This window comes from Mytilus trossulus, chromosome 12 (genome assembly GCF_036588685.1).
Source record: "Mytilus trossulus isolate FHL-02 chromosome 12, PNRI_Mtr1.1.1.hap1, whole genome shotgun sequence".
NCBI classification, from domain to species: Eukaryota; Metazoa; Mollusca; class Bivalvia; order Mytilida; family Mytilidae; genus Mytilus; species Mytilus trossulus.
The window spans coordinates 41,629,151-41,650,107 of NC_086384.1; the positions used below are offsets into that span (position 1 = coordinate 41,629,151).

General features: G+C 32.9%; 2 protein-coding genes across 2 annotated transcripts; one reads left to right on the plus strand and one right to left on the minus strand.

The window, feature by feature from the left end:
• Positions 1–1,936: 1,936 nt before the first annotated feature.
• Positions 1,937–3,814, minus strand: LOC134693395 (uncharacterized). The gene is made up of 2 exons (XM_063554191.1): positions 2,638–3,814; positions 1,937–2,078 (listed from the first exon to the last, which is right to left on the minus strand). The coding sequence occupies exons 1-2, from the start codon at positions 3,727–3,729 to the stop codon at positions 2,055–2,057; spliced, it is 1,116 nt and encodes a 371-aa protein (XP_063410261.1). The 5' UTR covers positions 3,730–3,814; the 3' UTR covers positions 1,937–2,054.
• A 1,021-nt stretch (positions 3,815–4,835) lies between these two features.
• Positions 4,836–20,654, plus strand: LOC134692462 (beta-1,4-galactosyltransferase 6-like). Its single transcript, XM_063552914.1, has 8 exons — positions 4,836–4,929; positions 5,513–5,783; positions 6,610–6,851; positions 8,945–9,129; positions 9,954–10,076; positions 11,227–11,319; positions 17,155–17,293; positions 20,523–20,654. The coding sequence occupies exons 1-8, from the start codon at positions 4,924–4,926 to the stop codon at positions 20,652–20,654; spliced, it is 1,191 nt and encodes a 396-aa protein (XP_063408984.1). The 5' UTR covers positions 4,836–4,923.
• The last annotated feature ends 303 nt before the right edge of the window (positions 20,655–20,957 follow it).

The following is a 20,957-nucleotide window of genomic DNA, read 5'->3' on the forward strand; positions in this document are numbered from 1 at the left end:
TATCCATGCTAACACTTATCGCTCCTTTAATTAACTTATACTGAAAGGCTATCCTTTCAACACTGTAATAAGATCTTTAAATATTGTTTTATCGGTATAAATATTGATTTTGTTATCAGTAAATTTAAACCAAATTAAATATTATTATTATACATATATGTCGATACCTATATATTGGCATTGCACAAGGTTATGTTTTATTCTGACTGTCAATGGCGTCTTGACACTAAATCAATTGGATTATAGTGGCGGATTCAGAACTTTTCATAAGGGGGGAGGTTTCAGTCATGCTTCATTGATTCCCTATATAATCAAACATTTTTTTCCTGCGGGCCCCCAGTCCCCCCCCCCCCCCCCCCCCCCCCCAGGATCCTTCTATGGATATTGGATGCGTTCTGAATGATATTTTAGTCTTAGACATTTGTTATTTTGTTAGGGTGTTTATGTGCTTTTTATCGTTTCTAATGAGATTATATATTTACATATATAAAATAAGATGTAATATGAATTCAAGAAGACAAATAACACGGGCATTAATAACTATAGGTCACCGTATGGCCTTCAATAATGACGGGTATGGGATTTGCTCGTTATTGAATGTCGTACGGTGACATATCATACTTGTTATAAATTTCTATCCCATTTGGTTTATGGTAGATAATTGTTTCATTTAGGTGCGGATCCAGCCATTTTGAAAAATGACTACCAAGTGAGCGGAGTGACTTTTGTCCGCGTGAAATGACTGATATAAAGAAGAAATACCAGATACATATCTATAAAATTTTGGATTCTAGTGGGTCCTATTCATGGTTCACTTTTGCAAAAGATTTTCTTTCTGAATCTAACATTGATATAGATAAACTAAAAACCTGTAATAATTTAAAACAATTAAAAAATATTAAAAGCTATATTAAACCCCAAATAAACTCGTACTACAACAACCTGTTTATGGATAAGTTGAGATCTATTGATGATAAGAGTAAATTATTTTTTTATAAAGAACTGGAGCCAAATCTATTGATCAAACCTTACCTCTCTAACTAAAACTTTGAATTTAGAAATTGATTACAAAACTTAGAATCAGTTACCATTTATTATTAATTGAAAAAGGAAGGCATTTTAAAATCCCCGCGAAGAAAAATGCAAAGTACTAGATGATGAAAAAAATTTCTTAATAAATTGTTCTCACAATTCATTAACATATTCAAATTGCATAAACAGAGAAAATAATTCATTTGCTAACCTCACTGACAATGACAAAGTTATATATATGACGCCCGACAAGCAAAAACGACCCTTATGGCAAAAATTATGTATTATCAGATTTTATATTACCTCAACAGAAAATACTAATGCCAATCCAATGTAAAAAAATTGACAACGATCGTTTGAAAACTAGTTGAGAAATTTTAATTTGAATAACGTATACAAATTTGTTCTAACGTAAATAAAAATCAGTATAACGTTGGAAGAATGTACTTGACGTCGATTTAAGTTTTGACATTTAAAAGTTTACTCTTCTCCTGGTGCTTGACAAAATGCAGCCTGATGTTCCTTCCTAGCATATGGACGGACTTTTGAATATAGATATTCATGCCTAGTACGTGAAAGTCCGGCTGCAGGAATAACTTCTGGACGAGCCAACGGATCAAACTCTTCTAAGGGACGGCGAAGAATGTTTATTTCTTTTTCAATCCCATCTTATTTTTCTTTAACAATAACAATACCCGGTTTGTCATGACGGAAGACGAAATGATGATACTTTCTGATACCTGGAACAGGTTTAAACAACACAGATAAAAAAGATTTCCAATCTTTCCATTGCCAGGTTATTTCATTATTCTCTTGGTTATACTGAACAACTTCATTTGATGATGATGATTTTCGGAATACGTCCGCTAAATGAGATACAGTATCGCAGTTTGATCGTCGGAACAGTTTTTTTGCTTGACCAAATCCAGCGTCTACCAAACATTTTGTATGACCAGGAAACTGCATCATTAGGCTTATTTTCTGGTGTTGTCCAGTTAGCACACGCCAAGCAAGATAGCCAGTCATATATCGATTTTTGTTTTCTCCTACAATAAAAGAACAAGTATTAAAATACTTTTATTTGTTGGGTGTTAAATATATTTACGCTTCATTTAATTGGTAGTTTTATTTTCAATTTAATTCCTCTAAATTGTTCAGTTTTATCTTAAATAGAACAGATGTATTGAATAACATGAACTCCTAATACTCCCATAGCACTTTCGGTTTTTTATAAGGTTCGTATTGCTCAATTTTTAAACTTTGAATTGCAAGACGAAGAAAAAATGTTTTTTTTTAAATGGAACAGATTAATTTTCTTAGTTGTGTTGTTTTATATTCTTTGAATCGGGGTCTTTCGAAGTCGACTGTGCGATATTGAGTTTTCTCATTGTTGAAGTACGTGTTTGTCCTATAAATGCTTACATCCACTTTATTTCTACTTCAATGGATAGTTGTCTCATTTACATTTATACCACATCTCCTTATTATACGACCGCAAACAATTTTAAAGTCGTATATTGCTAATTGGTATCATTTTTAAATTGGTTAAGAGGTTATTAATATAAACAAAGTCAATGTACTGAAATTTAAGTGAAAGTAACTTACCTGGACAATTATCACAATGGTTCCACATTCAGACTCATTCAGACCGTAACACTCAACAGCATGGTCAAACATGGAAATTGTTGCGTTTGGACCCTTTGTATCTGCACAATCTTTAAAAATTCCCTCGTCTTCATCAACCAAATAGTTATACTGTTTCCGTTTTCCTTCCATGCATACCCCAAAAACTTTAACCTTTCTACCGGATAAAAAATACAGTTGACCGACTTGATCGGTATGATGTGGCAAACTAATACTTTGAGCAAAATCAATTGTATAGTGAACATTCTTTAAAACCTGTCCTTGATTATAGTTACTAAACTCGTCGCGAGATTTTGACAACCATCCGTTGTACAGCTCTCGTTCTCTCCTTGCAGCTTCAATATGGGATATGTAATTTTGGGATGTTTCAATTTTGTCCTCCTCAGTTTGTGCTAGAGTGACAGATTCTCGTAACCTTTTACAAGTAGTACACACATCAGAATGTAAAGAGGCGAATCGTATGTGCGGACAGCAAGACGACCAGACATTTTTGAATGTTGTTAAGTGGACACTTCTATTTCCATCTGCCTGACATGCTGATATATATGTGTCAAACACAGACTGTTTTGATTCACACGTAGGTAACAAAACATGAGGTTCTGAGTCATGTCTGTTAGGTGGGGCAGCTTGTGGTAAACCATGCAGACGAGCATAATTTTTCAAGTATTGTACTATATTTGAAATTTCCTCAAATGAAAATGCATTTTTCGGACGTCTATTACAATTTCCATGTTTTCGTGGAGCAATACCATTAGTGTTCATGTGTTTGAGCAAAGACTTTAAATAAGACTCTCCAATATCATGCGTAAGAAGAAATACATCGCGACAAACCTCTCTGTCGTCAAAGGTATAAGCATATCTAGTTCGCTTTCGCTCTCCATATCTTGAACGGGATTTATCGACTCCTGTTGATTTCAATTTACCCATTAAGTACATGTCTTTACCTTCTTTTGGTAGTTCATGCATAGATAGTATATGAGTTATTATTTCATCTTGTTCAAATTGTTTTATACATTTTGCAAGACAACCACAATCTCCAGTTATTTTGGCCATATTCAAACCTTCATTGTTTATACATATATTATCTCCATTTTGATGTTGAACGAATGCTTCAGCTGCTTGTGCAATTTCATCAGTCTCGGATAAATGTGTGACAGGTTCTGTGTCTTCAAGTTCATTGTTTTCATTACCATTAATATTATCATTGTCTTCATCATTAAAGTTATTTGAAGGTGGTACATGTAGATATTCCCGATAAATTTCATCTAAATCCTGCAATAAACATTTATTAATTTTAAAAGTGTTTACCAAACAAACAAAAATGTAAGCTAAATTAAATAATTATATAGTACAAAAAATAACAGATGAACACTTTTTTTTAACTAAGAACAATGCGAATGTATCTCTTGTGCAAAATCTCAATCTGTTCATGTTCGTCATCAATATCGACTACTTGTATGGATTACAATAAAAAGTTTCGCCTAGATATTCCTTATGAGAACATTTTAAATCTGAATAACAACAAAATTATTTGATATAGCCTGACTATACATTTGTTAAGCTTCACTGGTTCAATTATACTTAACCCATCAACACAAACACAAGTGGATAAACTAGGATTCTTTATAAAAAAAAGTTAATGGAACTGAGGACAGGGGACCCTTTTTTCTTTATATATTTGTTTCTTCTTCTTCTTCTTCTTCTTCTTCTACTTCTTCTTTCTTCTTCTTCTTCTTCTTCTTCTTCTTCTTCTTCTTCTTCTTCTTCTTCTTCTTCTTCTTCTTCTTCTTCTTCTTCTTCTTCTTCTTCTTCTTCTTCTTCTTCTTCTTCTTCTTCTTCTTCTTCTTCTTCTTCTTCTTCTTCTTCTTCTTCTTCTTCTTCTTCTTCTTCTTCTTCTTCTTCTTCTTCTTCTTCTTCTTCTTCTTCTTCTTCTTCTTCTTCTTCTTCTTCTTCTTGAGAGGCTCATTAGTTAAAACATATAGTGATATAGTGGCAATACCATTTCAGAAAAACGCGAACCCAACTAAAAACTGATTTTGTTAAGGGCAATATTTGATAATTCAAACTAATGATCAGTAAAAATATTTGAACAATTTTTCTGAACTTGTTGTAAATTTTATACTATAATTAATAATATGGCTAGCTACATGTAGCTATGTTACAGATGATGATTTACAATTTATACACATACATGCAGATGTTACTGTAGTGAGAGTAAAACCTGTCGTCACTTTACTCTGTTCTTGTATGGCGGTAGGTTTATTCAATTACTTAATATTCTTGATATTTTAAAGTGTTCAAAACAAGTTTTAATGAATTTAAGCGATATTGTGCGCAATGCAACTTTACAATTAGCATCTTAAATGTATAAATTGAGAAATATTAATTGAAACGAATTCAAATGAAATCGATGAAAAATCTGTCTTTGTGACACGTTTGACTGTATATGTACATAATTTACAAGTATACTGTTCGAGAAAAGAAAAACTGTTCCTAAATCATGCATACTGTGTAAAATTATAATTTTGATTTTTCGTGAAAAGTACAGTATTATCAAGATTATTTAAAAATTGAACCCATTCCTGTCATTTCGTGAAATGATGAATGTAACTGGTTTTCAAGATAGCTTTTGTCATGTAGTTTCCAACAATAATTATCAAATAATGTCAAGAAACCATAAAGTGTATAAGAAAACGATTAATTTTCATTTTCAAATGTTTTTTTTTCAATAATGTTATTTCTATATTATTCCTTGGGGGAGAGGGATTTCAGAAGTCATTACATTTTCTCATTTTAGGTATAAGTCTCTGGTTCTTTTATTTATTATATTTTGAAGGTATCCATTCGTCGAATAAAAATCTGGATGGGAGAAAAATGCTGTTATTTCATTGTCCTGTCCGTTATCTATTTTGTATTCTGGGGTTATATGGCCGGACTATTCGCTCGGCTGTTTCGAGAACCTCGGTGTATTATACCTGATGAAGACATGGAAAAGATCGTACAGCAAGAGATAGCCGAACACTACCCTGAGGTACAGAACTATCTTCTGAAATCTACTAATAAGTCTAAAGAAGCTTCTTATTGTGCTTGGCCGCCTTTGGAATTCGGTAAGTATATACATAGGCAGCTTAGAACAAATGTTCTTGGGAAATGAACCCCTCTATCTATATTTTCAATGTTTTAAAGTAAATTCTTTTTTATTTATTGAACTTATTTATAAATACATGAGTCGATTTCTCATACAACTTTACAACAACAGTTGTTTTATATGTTTCTCCTCTACTTTTATTTTCCACGTGGCTTAATAAGTATAGAACACACTATTTTGAGCTGAAAGTACCATTTAGTTGACAGTTTTACTATTCTAATAAACACTACACTGTTTTTATATGCATCCAAACTAAGGTTTTTGACCCAAATTTCAACGGTTCCACTGAACATTGTATTAAAAAAAAAATCTTACGTCAGACACTCAAATCAATCAATGTGTTGATAGTAGATGTTTTTGTGTTCTGTTAAATTGTTCCTTATAGAACTGTTATACTATAATGACTGATGTACCCATATTTTGACTACTTTATTTATTGTGTCTGTTTATTTAACGCATCAATGTAAATATAACGGAATTGGATGAGACTGTCATTAAAGTGAGAGGGTTAGCGCTATGGAACCAGGTTTAATCCACCATTTTCTACATTTGAAAATGCCTGTACCAAGTCAGGAATATGACAGTTGTTATCCATTCGTTTTTGATGCGTTTTGTTATTTGATTTTGCCATGTGATTATGGACTTTCCTAATTGATTTTCCTCTAAGTTCAGTATTTTTGTGATTTTACTTTTTGAAATGTAAAGCCTGAGGAGCGACCGGTTATCACTGTCTTATGGTTAAAAAATGTATTTCAAGATGGGTTATTTTTTTTAATTTATTTTAGAAGGCAGACGTCCTGTAAACAAAGCCGTTTTATCCTGGGATAAACTAGAACAAAAGTTTGTTTTCATGGCGGATGGTCATTATAAGCCAAAGTTATGTATCGCATACCAAAAAGTAGCCATTATTGTGGTTGTATACAAAACTCCAGAAAGTGAGAAACTATTTCAGATCTTCCTTAACAACATACTACCAAAGTTACGTCGACAACAACTTGAGTTTGGAATTTACGCTGTAAGAGAGCAGGTCAGTAATCAATATAAAGCCTCCTCATGGGTTTTGGATTTTGTGATAACTTGGCAGTTTGTATAGCGATTATTATATTTTAAAAAAAACTTCAAATGTTCGTTACTTGACAAAACTTTACTAACTTACTTAGATTTTTTACGAATTTCAAAGAAATCACTATTCGGGGTACTTGTCCACCCTGAAAAATTCGCAATGAAGTTACATGCATGCCTTAAGTTATAACAGAATTTATCATGCACACTTTAAATTTTGTCTTAGAATACAATGTGAACAATATATGATTAAAATATATTTTCAAAGGTATCCGGGTTTAGCCTGGCAGAGTTAAAGTCAATCTTTATGGTTAAAAGTTTTAAAAATCATTTCATAGCACATTCATGTCATAGCACATTGTTGATATATGCTTAAAAGTTTATGCAGAGATAAAAGGAGACATTCTTAAGAAATTAAATTAAGTACTGTCATCACAATTGCATGTCAGTTTTAGCTTGATATTTGAAGCCCAATAAGTGAACAAATTTTGCTCTTGTTATCTGTCCTGATTGGTACTTAGCCCACATCTCAAATAAATGATCGAGTTTCTCATTCTCAATTCTTGATTGGGAAGCCTGTTCATCAATGTACCAAATCTTAATATAATTTACTGACTATTGTTTAATAATGCTCTTCAAAAATATAAAAATGGCAGGATGAGTCATGTAAAACTGTGCATTGTAGTGAGCATGGGAGGATTCTGGACCATTTGCTGTACGCTTACTGTATGATGGCTGTTCAGCCTATAATATTCTTCTCATTAAGATTACAGGTAGTCGACGATAGGTAAAAAGCGCAAATGTCCGGTCAGTTTAATACAGGTGAATCAAAATTAAAAGCGCAAATGTCCATAGTATTTGAAGCGCAAATGTCCTATCATTTTACAGGTAAAAAAGCACAAATGTCCTGTGCCCGTTATTATATTATTCATATTTCATTATATACCCTTTTTTACCTGAGTTTACCTGTAAGATGAATGCGCGCAAATGTAATCAAAAGCTGCGCACAAACGTTAAACATTTTGTCCAATAGAACTTTACTAATATTAGCACTAGTAGTAGAAGTAGTAGTAGATGTTATTATTACAGTAAAATCGAAAGTACAAGAAGCAGTAGTATAGTAGTAGTCTAGATGTGATCCGTGTGGTAGTAGTAGCAGTTGTATTACAAAAAAGAAGTAGATTGAGAGGTATTAGTAGATGTTTAAGGATAAACAGAAGTTACTGTAGTAGTATTGTAATAATAGAAGTGATGATAGCAGAAGTAGTAGTAGAATAGAAATGGTCATGATGGTGGTACATTGTAGTAGTAGTAGTAGTAGTAGTAGTAATAGTAGTAGAATGTTGTTAGTTTAAGTATATGTTTAAATAAAATAAGTAGTAGTAGTAGTAGTAGTAGTAGTAGTAGTTTGAATAAGATAAGTTGTAAAAGTAGTAGTTTAAATTAAAAAAAAAAGAAAGAAAAAGAGTAGTAGTAGTAGTAGTAGTTGTAGTTTAGGTGTCAGACCACCAATTACTCCCTCCAATTTAGAACGTATGTAAAAGTAACCCTAATCTGACACAAAATAGTGCTTTTGATGTCCTTGTTTACTTAAACTAACCAACAAATATGCAGAAATGAAACTTTTGGTGAAAGAGACATATATCTAGATCATTTTGAGTCAAAATTTACTTGTCTATGAGTTTGCATTAAAAATTGAGGATTAATGCGCTCCATAGTATACTTATTTTAGATTTCCAGAAAACCAGGTTGTTTTTTTTTAGCATCTCTGTTGGAAGGTCAGTTAATTTGTTAGAAGGCTTTAAAGGTATGGTGAAAATTGGCATGTAGAATGCTGATACATATACAATTCAGAATATACCTGGTTTCTATGAAGTTAAACTTAAGGTAAAATATTTAGAAAGCTGTGAAAATTGCAAAATTTGGTTGAACAGATAGGGATTTTTAATTGGTGGTCTGACACCTATAGTACAAGAGATGCTGTAGTTGAACTTATAGTAGTAATTGCTATCAAAGTATAACTTCAATATTCTTAGAAGTAATTTATTTAAATTACAGATGCCAGATATTCCAAATCGAGGCTTGCTGTTCAACATAGGGTTCCAGAAAGCCATGACCAATATGAAGTATGATTGTGTGATATTTCACGATGTTGATGTGATACCAGAAGATGACAGGAATTATTATGCCTGTGAATATTATCCACGTCACATGGCAAAGAGGATAGACAGAAATAAATATACGTACGTCATGCATTAGACTACGAAGACGATCATTCTATTTATCTAGGAGAGAGTTTGAAAATAAAATTTTAGGCCTGTTACAAAGTGAAAATAAACAGTTTGATTAAGACGTGATTAAAATGAATATGATTCAACAAAAGGCAGGCAATAGTTGTAAACACATGTATAAATATTTGTTTGTGTTGAAAAAAATCATACATAAACCGAGACCAAATAATCTAGTCGCTGGATTCGATCACTACGATTGATTGACTGTGATCATAAGGCCAAATAAAAAAGTATGTGTGGTTCCAATTGCATCTTAAAAAAGGTTAGGGTAGGTAGGTAGGGATTTTTTTTTTTTTTTTATGTTTTATTTTTACATTGAGTCTATGGGAGCAACATTCTGACATTAACATTACTTAATAAAAAATGGCAAAACAATCTTTAGGGTAGGCTATTATAGAGACTAAAAAGTTGGGTAGGTAGGGTTACTGGAACCACACATATATTTTTATTTGACCTTACCATTTTTCCGCCAAAATTTCGTTGGTTCTTTACATGTATTTTAGCTTCCTCAAGCCACAAAATATTGACCATATGATAAAACCATGAATAATAAAACACCATAAATTAATGATAGTAAGAGGAAAACAGATTATTCAAAAACATGACTATGTGCACAGAATATGATATTTTTAATTTGATCTTAATTTAGATTTGATTGTTTTCACCTTAAATACATATGCTGAGATTTTGTCATTTTAGATTGAATTCAGCCAAGCACATACTAAATTGCTCACTTTTATGCATAACATTATTAACATTTAATCATTTGTATTCAGGCTTCCACATAAAGACTGGGCTGGTGGTATCATTTCCATGAATCCGGAGCAGTACACACAAATAAATGGATGGTCCAATATGTATATTGGAAACCACACAGACAACGAAGACATTTATAGAAGGTATGTCTCGCAATTAAAACTGTACGTTGTGGTTTTGTTGACCACATACATGTACAAATGCATATATATGTCAATGCATACTAATATATAGTAAACAAGTTAATCGGCACATATGCAATAACAATACTGAGTAATAAGAAAAGGTGTATAATAAAAAAAGTACACAACGAAATTGTATATATACGTATCAATAATGCATAGAGATATCCGGAATCACCGGTAAAAAATACAGAACAGTAGAATAAACCCCATTAATCATCATCATCAAATCATCGGAACAACCAGAAAAAGAAATATTTACAAAAAACAACAGAAAAAACATGATCCGGACAGCATTACTTGTTACAGACCCAAGATACAGTTAAAATTAACAAGTATTAAGTGCTCTTATCCCCTTTTTGTGTTACCAAACGAGACCAAGGTTAAGCTAGCTATAAAACCTGATTAATCCACTTTTTTCTACATAAGAAAATGTCCGTACCAAGTCGGAAACATGACAGTTATATCCATTGGTTTGATGTGTTTCAGTTATCAATTTTGTTTAAGGACATTGAATTTTTAATTTTCCTCGGAGTTCTCCCTGTTACACTAAAAAAACAAAAATGAAAATAGCTCCAGCTCTCAACAATATAATCGATTATAAGAATAAAAAAAAACACATAACGGTGTCCATAAAAACACAATAAGGTCATAATTGAATCCGAAGGTAAAAGTATACAAGATCACTGAGATGAAGCACACCTCCGAGTGCGGGGTTTTCTCGCTGTGTTGAAGACTAATTGGTGGTCTTGGACTGTTTTCAGATCTTTTGGCGGGTTGTTTTCTCGTTGACATATTCCCCATTTCAATTCTCAAATTTATACATATAATCCCTATACCTACCGGTAGCCAAATATATTTTCCGAGCTGCTGAGTTCACCTCATTAAAAGTTACCCAACCTTTAAAAGTAATTATTCGAAATACAAACTGAATCTGTGTTAAAACAACTATGTTCTCCTACTTCAACACCATGTACATTAGTAGGTGAATAACACATAAGAATGCTTGAATAGAATAGGTTAGAATGATAGATCTATCAAGTTATATTGCTCTATTATTTTCAATTTACTGCACAAATACAAAACTGAGTGCCATGGATGTATTTTGTAGAATAGTGACCCATTATGACTTAGTTCGAACTGAAGATAAATACTCGTACTGTGGCAGTACATCTGATAAAACAGAACTTCCTAACAAGGAAGGGTAAGTATAGAGCAAGCAACAAAAGTTCAATTTTGAAGTTGAAGTTTTTAAAATTATTTCAAGTAAGGGTGGAAGATACTAAGGAGACATACAAGGAATTTGTTTTGGTGCCGGCTGATAAAGCAGCTAATAATATGATTCATTATGGTTTGAAGTAAATTTTATATTGAGGTTCTGCAAAATGAAATCACGAATTCACCAACATTCCAACTGACTTCATTTAAAAAAAACTACATCTGTAACAAACACAAACTTTTAGCTTCTTCTTTACTAGCCGAACCAAATACAATGAGAGTTCCAACTATGTACTGGCTTCCTAAGCTACACAAAAAACCTTACCAATATAGATTTATTTCATCTTCAAGCCATTGCTCCACTACTAAATTGTATATTCTACTTATTTGTACACTTGGTAAATAAAAAAACTGATAATGAATTGTTCAAAGTTATCAAAGGTACCAGGATTATAATTTTGTACGCCAGACGCGCGTTTCGTCTACATAAGACTCATCAGTAACGCTCATATCAAAACATTTATAAAGCCAAACAAGTAAAAAGTTGAAGAGCATTGAGGATCCAAAATTCCAAAAAGTTGTGCCAAATATGGCTAAGGTAATCTATGCCTGGGATAAGAAAATCCTTAGTTTTTCGAAAAATTCAAAGTTTTGTAAACAGGAAATTTATAAAAATGACCACATTATTGATATTCATGTCAACACTTCGGTGTTGACAACTGGGCTGGTGATACCCTCGGGGACGAAACGTCCACCAGCAGTGGCATCGACCCATTGGTGTAAAAAGTTATCAAAGGTACCAGGATTATAATTTTGTACGCCAGACGCGCGTTTCGTCTACATAAGACTCACCAGTGACGCTCATATCAAAACATTTATAAAGCCAAACAAGTAAAAAGTTGAAGAGCATTGAGGATCCAAAATTCCAAAAAGTTGTGCCAAATACGGCTAAGGTAATCTATGCCTGGGATAAGAAAATCCTTAGTTTTTTCGAAAAATTCAAAGTTTTGTAAACAGGAAATTTATAAAAATGACCACATTATTGATATTCATGTCAACACTTCGGTGTTGACTACTGGGCTGGTGATACCCTCGGGGACGAAACGTCCACCAGCAGTGGCATCGACCCAGTGGTGTAAAAAGTAATCAAAGGTACCAGGATTACAATTTTGTACGCCAGACGCGCGTTTCGTCTACATAAGACTCATCAGTGACTCTCATATCAAAACATTTATAAAGCCAAACAAGTAAAAAGTTGAAGAGCATTGAGGATCCAAAATTCCAAAAAGTTGTGCCAAATACGGCTAAGGTAATCTATGCCTGGGATAAGAAAATCCTTAGTTTTTCGAAAAAATCAAAGTTTTGTAAATAGGAAATTTATAAAAATGACCACATTATTGATATTCATGTCAACACTTCGGTGTTGACTACTGGGCTGGTGATACCCTCGAGGACGAAACGTCCACCAGCAGTGGCATCGACCCAGTGGTGTTAAAAGTTATCAAAGGTACCAGGATTATAATTTTGTACGCCAGACGCGCGTTTCGTCTACATAAGACTCATCAGTGACGCTCATATCAAAACATTTATAAAGCCAAACAAGTAAAAAGTTGAGGAGCATTGAGGATCCAAAATACCAAAAAGTTGTGCCAAATACGGCTAAGGTAATCTATGCCTGGGATAAGAAAATCCTTAGTTTTTCGAAAAATTCAAAGTTTTGTAAACAGGAAATTTATAAAAATGACCACATTATTGATAATCATGTCAACACCTCGGTGTTGACTACTGGGCTGGTGATACCCTCGGGGACGAAACGTCCACCAGCAGTGGCATCGACCCAGTGGTGTAAAAAGTTATCAAAGGTACCAGGATTATAATTTTGTACGCCAGACGCGCGTTTCGTCTACATAAGACTCATCAGTGACGCTCATATCAAAACATTTATAAAGCCACAAGTAAAAAGTTGAAGAGCATTGAGGATCTAAAATTCCAAAAAGTTGTGCCAAATACGGCTAAGGTAATCTATGCCTGGGATAAGAAAATCCTTAGTTTTTCGAAAAATTCAAAGTTTTGTAAACAGGAAAATTAGGCCTTTGAAAATTGTGGAATTAATTACTTTTGGAGTGTCAAAAACTAGATGAAAGTACTTGATAAATTGCATGCATACCGGTATATTGCTGATTTTAATCTGTACAAAGTTTTGATTTGTCTACCCTATATACCACTTTGCCACATATTCTTATGAAGAAAAAAATCACATCCCTAATTAACTGGGCATTTAAAGAGTCAGAATGCGAGTACATATGTTCAAACTCTTTTAAGTAGCTATAAACAAAAAAAATATGTTAATTGGAAATGCTTTTATACTATATTTGTGCTTGAATTTTTACTTGATAATATTTTTCTTCGCTTTGGAGATTCCGTATATCGTCAAGTTATTGGAATTCCAATGGTGTCTAACTGTGCACCAATTATTGCGGACATGTTTTTGTATTGTAATGAGTTACAATTTATGACTAAAAACTAGCAAAGACATATCGAAACAACATTTGATACAGAAATTTAACAATAATTTTATATATTTGGATGATATATTGGCTCTCAATAATGACACCCTCAGTATGTATTCTTAAGAAATTTATCCGGTAGAACTTACTTTAAATAAAGCGAATACTAATAATGACCATTGCCTTTTCCTCGATTTTGATATCTATATCATTAACGGGAAGCTTAATACAAAAATTAATGATAAAAGAGATGATTTTTCATTTCCTATCGTTAACTATCCATTTTTAGTAGGTGACGTTCCCTTGTCACCATCTTATGGTGTTTACATATCTTAACTTGTACGATTCGCTCGTGTATGTAACAACGTATTATATTTTAGCGAGAGACATTTATGTATTAATGAAAAATTATAACACTAGGTTTTCGATATCACAAACTAATCAAAACTTTTACTAAATTTTATCATCACATAAGGAAATTCGTAAAAATAACTCAACATGCAGACATTTTATACGTTCAGGTATTTCACATCCAATCTTTTATGGTAATATTCTTTACAAAGCACATAAATGTCAGTATTCACCTTAAAAGCTTACACAACCTTTAAACAGACTTATTAAGAAGGGATATAGTTACGATACTGTTGTCAGGTCATTAAAGATTGCATTTTTTGGCTTTAATATTGATTCTCTTGTAGGTTCTTTGGACAGTTGTTGGCATGAAACGGGTTATGTTCTTTTCATACATTTTATGATAGTAAATGATGATACTAAACCCCTAACGGGAGGGATTGTGCCTGATATTCATATGATGAAGACATTATCTTTCAATCAGTTTAATTGAGGTTTGGAGCTGTCATGTCAGTTAACTGCCAGTAGCCTGTTGTTATTTCTGTATTATTGTCATTTTGTTTATTTTCTTTTGTTACATTTCTGACATCGGACTCGGACTTTTATTGAACTAAATTTTAATGTGCGTATTGTTATGCGTTTACTTTTCTACATTGGCTAGAGGTATATGGAGGGTTGAGATCTCATAAACATGTTTAACCCCGCCGCAATTGTGCGCCTGTCCCAAGTCAGGAGCCTCTGACCTTTGTTAGTCTTGCATAATTTTTAATGTAGTTTCTTGTATGTAATTCGGCGTTAAGTATGACGTCCATTTTCACTGAACTAATATACATATTTTTAAGGGATCAGCTGAAGAACGCCTCCGGGTGCAGAAGTTTCTCTCTACATTGAAGACTCATTGTTGGCCTTCGGCTGTTGTCTGCTCTATGGTCGGGTTGTTGTCGCTTTGACACATTTCCGATTTCATTTCTCAATTTTATACACACTGATAAATTGATAGACACTGAAAACGCCATGACATAAAATAACAATAGACGACAATACCTGTGGTGAAATTCTTCCCAAAACTTCAAATCATTTCTTTAACCTCTGAGCACATTTTTTCCTAAACCTTTATGCAAACCGTTTCCCTAACCTCTGTTTATATTCGAACCTACACCTCAGATCATATCCTTTCTTCAACCTCTAGCCGGATTGTTTCATTAACCACTGGTCATATTCTACACTAAACATTGGTCATACTTTCCCTTGAAACTCCGATCATATCTATCTTTTAACCTTTGATTATATTCTTCCTTCAATCTTATACACCAAACATCTTCGACCACAAGGGTGTAAAAATGTAAAAATCAAAACCTTCCTATTGCTTCTGTTGCCTAAACTTAATCATATTCCTAAATTACATGTTTTGTTCATTACTTTCCCTGTACACGTTATATTTGTTTAAACCTCTCTAAGTTTGTTACTGGCGTTCCTGATGAAGGTTATGAAATTTCATTTTTACATTGTGTTTTGTTTCAATTTCTAGCAGCGGGTCAATAACACTTCTGGTGGACTGTTTGTCTCTAGGGTCGTCAGTCCTGTAGTAATTGCTTAGCTAATGACATGATTAATGCAATAGAAATTGTAAAGATAGCACGGTTCCTTCTCTCTCAGGGAAAGTTGCCCTTCAATGATTTTGATTATTTATTTATTTATTTCCCTTTTGTAATATAGATCATGTAGTCATACATCCCCGGTTTTGGTTTCAACTGTTCCTATTAACCATGGTAAAGTTTGAAAAACGACTCGGTGCATCACATGCGAGTAGTTTTATCCTTCGTCGTATTTTAACCTCTTACCATACTTTGTCTTAAAACTTTAAGAATATTATAACATAAGCATGAAATCTATTTAAGCTATCCTCCAATTGAATGTAGATGATATTTCATAGTTTCCTCAGTTCTGTATTCTTCAATTCTTTTGTACGTTGTACACATTATTTACCATTTTGTTGACCGTTATATTCTGTTTGACAGGTATTCTATGTTCTTTCTAATTTCGCACACCATAATTTTCTCACTTCATTGTTTTAGCTTTTTTCCTTTATTCTTTTTACATGTTTTATCAATCATTTCCTTTTGCTTGCCCCATCCACAACTTCATCTCATCCCATCATAAGAAAGGGAAAATTTAGTTTGATAAGCATACAAATCAATTACTGTAACCCAACGTATTTCCGCAGATACTTATTTGAGCGTTTAGCCCTTTCTAGCCCATTTCACAATTCTCAAATTCACTGGATATAAATTAGGGGGAAATCCAAGTTATACACATTCGCGAAGATTTATATTCGCGATATTTTCTACTCGCGGAAATAAATCGCTCGCGGAAATAAATCGCTCGCGAAAATAAATTGGTTAACAGTACTATTTGATTGATTATGATCGTTAAGGATAACCCTATAGGACATGACAGATTTACATCATGTATCAACACTCGGCAAATTTCTTAGATAATTATATCAAGATAATTTTCTACCAGTGGAGTATATTACTTAAGCTGGTTTTTGTAAAACCTTTCCAGATTCCTGAATGTCCTTTCACTTTTTAGCCTTTTGTATTCGAGGATTACTGACGAGTCTTCAGTAGAAGAAAATCGCGTTTTGATTTATGTTATAAATAAAAGCAATAGTTGTATGCCGCTGTTCAATAGTCATAAATCAATTTAACTCTCAACCAAAACTGAAACAAATCAAATAAAAGAAGAAAACAATGGAGTAACAGGAACACAAAAGTTCTACAAAACCTAAGGCCAATTTACATAGAAACTGACTGTGATAACAACTGACATATATCTGAATTATGTATGTACATTGTTTAAAAAATGGTGGGTTGAATCAGGTTTTGTGGCTGGCCAAAACTCCCGCTTATAAAATATGCAAAATACAAAAAATGCTTTATGTATTTTATCTTATTTCGAAGATGTTGGTCGTTTGAGAAAACCGGTAGAACCTGGCAAATCGATGGTCTCAACAACACAGCATATGAGAAAGCAGAAATACTTAACAAAAAACTCTTCACTTTAGTAGATATCGGATTATTTTCTCAAAAAATCAGGAATGTGAGTATATTTGTTAAGAATAAAAATTATTATAGTAGCACAAATGTGTCATTGAATATACTGACTATAACATATATTATACTAACTTTCTATTTTATAACACTTAAAAGTTATTTTGCTAGTTTACCTGTATCTAATGTTTTATACTAGCATATTCATTTAAGGTTTGACCAAACTTTTTCTACTTAGGTTGGTGTACTCCAACTATTACAGGAAGTTTATAGAATAAAGAAGACGTAAATTAATTTGCGAAAATGTAGATAATATATCATCATAAATTATTAAAAAAATATATAATAGAAAGTACATCACAGTACGTTTTGCAGTCGTAAATACGTTCGGTAACTCTGTACATTACTTGTTTATGATTTTGTATACAAGACGAAACTCATCATTGATACCAGGGTTACAATTTTAAACGCCAGACGCACGTTCTTTTCTTATTCAGACCTACTATTAAAGAGTTAATAATACCAAATAAAGTACTAAGGATTGACCAAGAATTCAACTAAGACTATCTTTTTCCCGGGGTGGACAATTCTTAGCATTTCGAAACAACGAAACAATTAAAGTTTTGTAATCTTATTGACAATTCATGTTGACAACTGGACTGGTTACACACTCGAGGCGAACTTGAATTATTCAAAAATGCTAGCGTTGGAATTAATGTCTGTGCTGAAATTGACCTCGGAATTCATTATTGTAACCTCAATATTTTATAAATTTATTATAAATTAAGTAATGAATCTCCCTCATGCAAAGCTCTGATTCCTTTCACGGATTTTGCTATACTTTTGGGATCTTTTGGATTATAGCTCTTCATTTTTTATCTAAGCTTTAGGTTTCAAATATTTTGGGCACGAGCATCACTGAAGAGACATGTATTGTCGAAATGCGCATCTGGTGCAGAATTTTTTTTACCGTTAATGATATAACTACCACTGGGTCAATGCCTCTGCTGGTAGACTGTTAGTCCCCGAGGGTATCACCAGCCCAGTTGCCAGTACTTCGGTACTGGCATAAAAATACGGATTTATTTTTTTTATTATTAAAATTTCTGATACAAAATGTTAGCAATTATTATAAATTAAAGACTGCATCTCCCTCATGCAAAGCTCCGATTCCTTTCACGGATTTGGCTATACGTTTTGGACCTTTTGGATTATAGCTCTTCGTCTTTTATCTAAGCTTAAGGTTTCAAATATTTTGGCCACGATCATCACTGAGAGACATGTATTGTCGAAATGCGCAACTTGTGCAGAAAAATTTGTACCGTAAATGATATGACTACCACTGGGCCGATATCTCTGCTTGTGGACTGTTAGTCCCCGAGGGTATCACCAGCCCAGTAGCCAGTACTTCGGTACTAGCATGAAAATACGGATTTTTTTTGGTTATTAAAATTTGCTGTAACAAAATGTTAGAAATTATTATGAATAAAGGAATGCATCTCCCTCATGCAAAGTTCAGATGCCTTTCACGGATTTGGCTATACTTTTTTGACCTTTTGGATTATAGCTCTTCCTCTTTTATATAAGCTTTGGGTTTCAAATATTTTGGACACGAGCATCACTGAAGAGACTTGTATTGTAGAAATGCGCATCTGACGTAGGAAAATCGGTACCTTTAATGATATTACTACCATTGGGTCGATGCCTCTGCTGGTGGGCTGTTAGTCCCCGAAGGTATCACCAGCCCAGTAGCCAGTACTTCGGTACTGGCATGAAAATACTGATTTTTTTTGGTTATTAAAATTTGCTGTTACAAAATGTTAGAAATTATTATAAATTAAGGAATGCATCTCCCTCTTTTAAAGCTCTGATTCCTTTCACGGATTTGGCTATACTTTTTGGACCTTTTGGATTATAGCTCTTCATCTTTTATATAAGATTTGGGTTTCAAATATTTTGACCACGAGCATCACTGAAGGGACATATATTGTCGAAATGCGCATCTGGTGCAGGAAAATTGGTACCGTTAATGATATTATCAGTCTCGGCAACTTACAGTGCGATCAAATCACTTAACATACTACTGTCTAATTCGAGAAATAGAAAACGAGAATATATGAATTGTATGAAACGGTTTATTTGAAACATTACAATGAAGGTAACCATCCGAGAAAGTAACAAACATGAGAGACTTGTAGGTTAAGGTTTATGTACCCTTCTGTAGCCATTTTTGTACGAACTTTTGAAACTTCAATTGTATCAAGACTACAGATATAATGAATAATAGAGATAGGCCATGTTATACATATTCCAAGGGGAAACTTGATGCAAAGCATTATTTTTTACTGTTCCATTGCATTTAATAGAAAAAGAGGACTTTATGGCAAATAAATCAAGAATTTTATAGAAAATCCACAGCCTTTATCCTTGTACTCTCATATTTGGCAATTTGATGCCTGAGAGATATAGGATTATTGCATGCAGTGCTAGCATTGATTTCCTTAAAACTTAAAGTTTATAAATGTAGTTATTGGTTAAACAAATATGAATATGGCCAAAATCAAGTACACCTTTTAGGGTGCACTCGACTTTAGTGACTCAGCACGAGGTGTTTTGGAATTTACAAGTTGCTTAAAACCTTTTAGAAAAAAATAAACACTAGCACATCATAGAAAATCAAGTGAGTAATTTATGTTTCAAATTTTATAACAAAAATCTCTATTAAAGGCTGTGGATTTTCTATAAAAATCTTGATTTATTTGCCACAAAGTCCTCTTTTTTTCTATCAAATGCAATGAAACAATAAAAAATAATGCTTTGCATCAAGTTTCCCCTTGGTTTATGTACAAAATGGCCTATCTCTATTATTCGTTTTATCTGTAGTTTTGATACAATTGAGGTTTGAAAAATTCGTACAAAAATGGCTACAGAAGGTTACATTAACCTTCATTAATTATTTACAGATGTCTTTCTCTCTATGGGCGCCTTTTCATACTTCATTAGTGACAGAGCATTTGACAAACATTATAAATATCACAGCTGTTCATGCCAAGAAATATTGTCAAGTCGGACTATAAAAACTCACCTTTTAATAGCCGTATCCTTTATTGAGCTTCAAAGTGTACTTATATTGATACAGCGGGACAAGATAAAAAAAAATACCATTAAGAGGCGATCATTAGACAGGTTTGACTGTAAATGCAATGTGTTACCTCCTTTTCCCAATTTTATGATAAAAAAAAAGACTAATAATTGCTTTTTTTTTACATTTTTTGTAGAGTTACTTGAAACGAATGCGAAATATAACAAACTTCGACAGTCTTCCGAATGCAACACTGACGCTAAACAACATGGTCTGTGAGCAGTTACTTGGAAGAAAGCTTGATTTTAATACAATATTAAAAACATAATGATGACTTTATAAAATACTACAAAAAGTAATGTGTGCATTGATCTGAGGAAAAAGTGTCATTAGATTTACTGAAAAGAAAATGTTTTTGAAGATCCCTAAATGTTATTTTCAATTCTTCTCCAAAATATTTATGTACCTTTGATCCAGAGCTAACCCCAAAGTATAAATAAATATAAAGAATACGTCAATAAGACGACACAAATAGCAAAATACATTTAGAATTCGATGCAAAGTCTTCAACAATGTGTAACAATCTGTATTATAAAAGAATGTTTACCTTTGTTGAATCTACCAAAGGTGC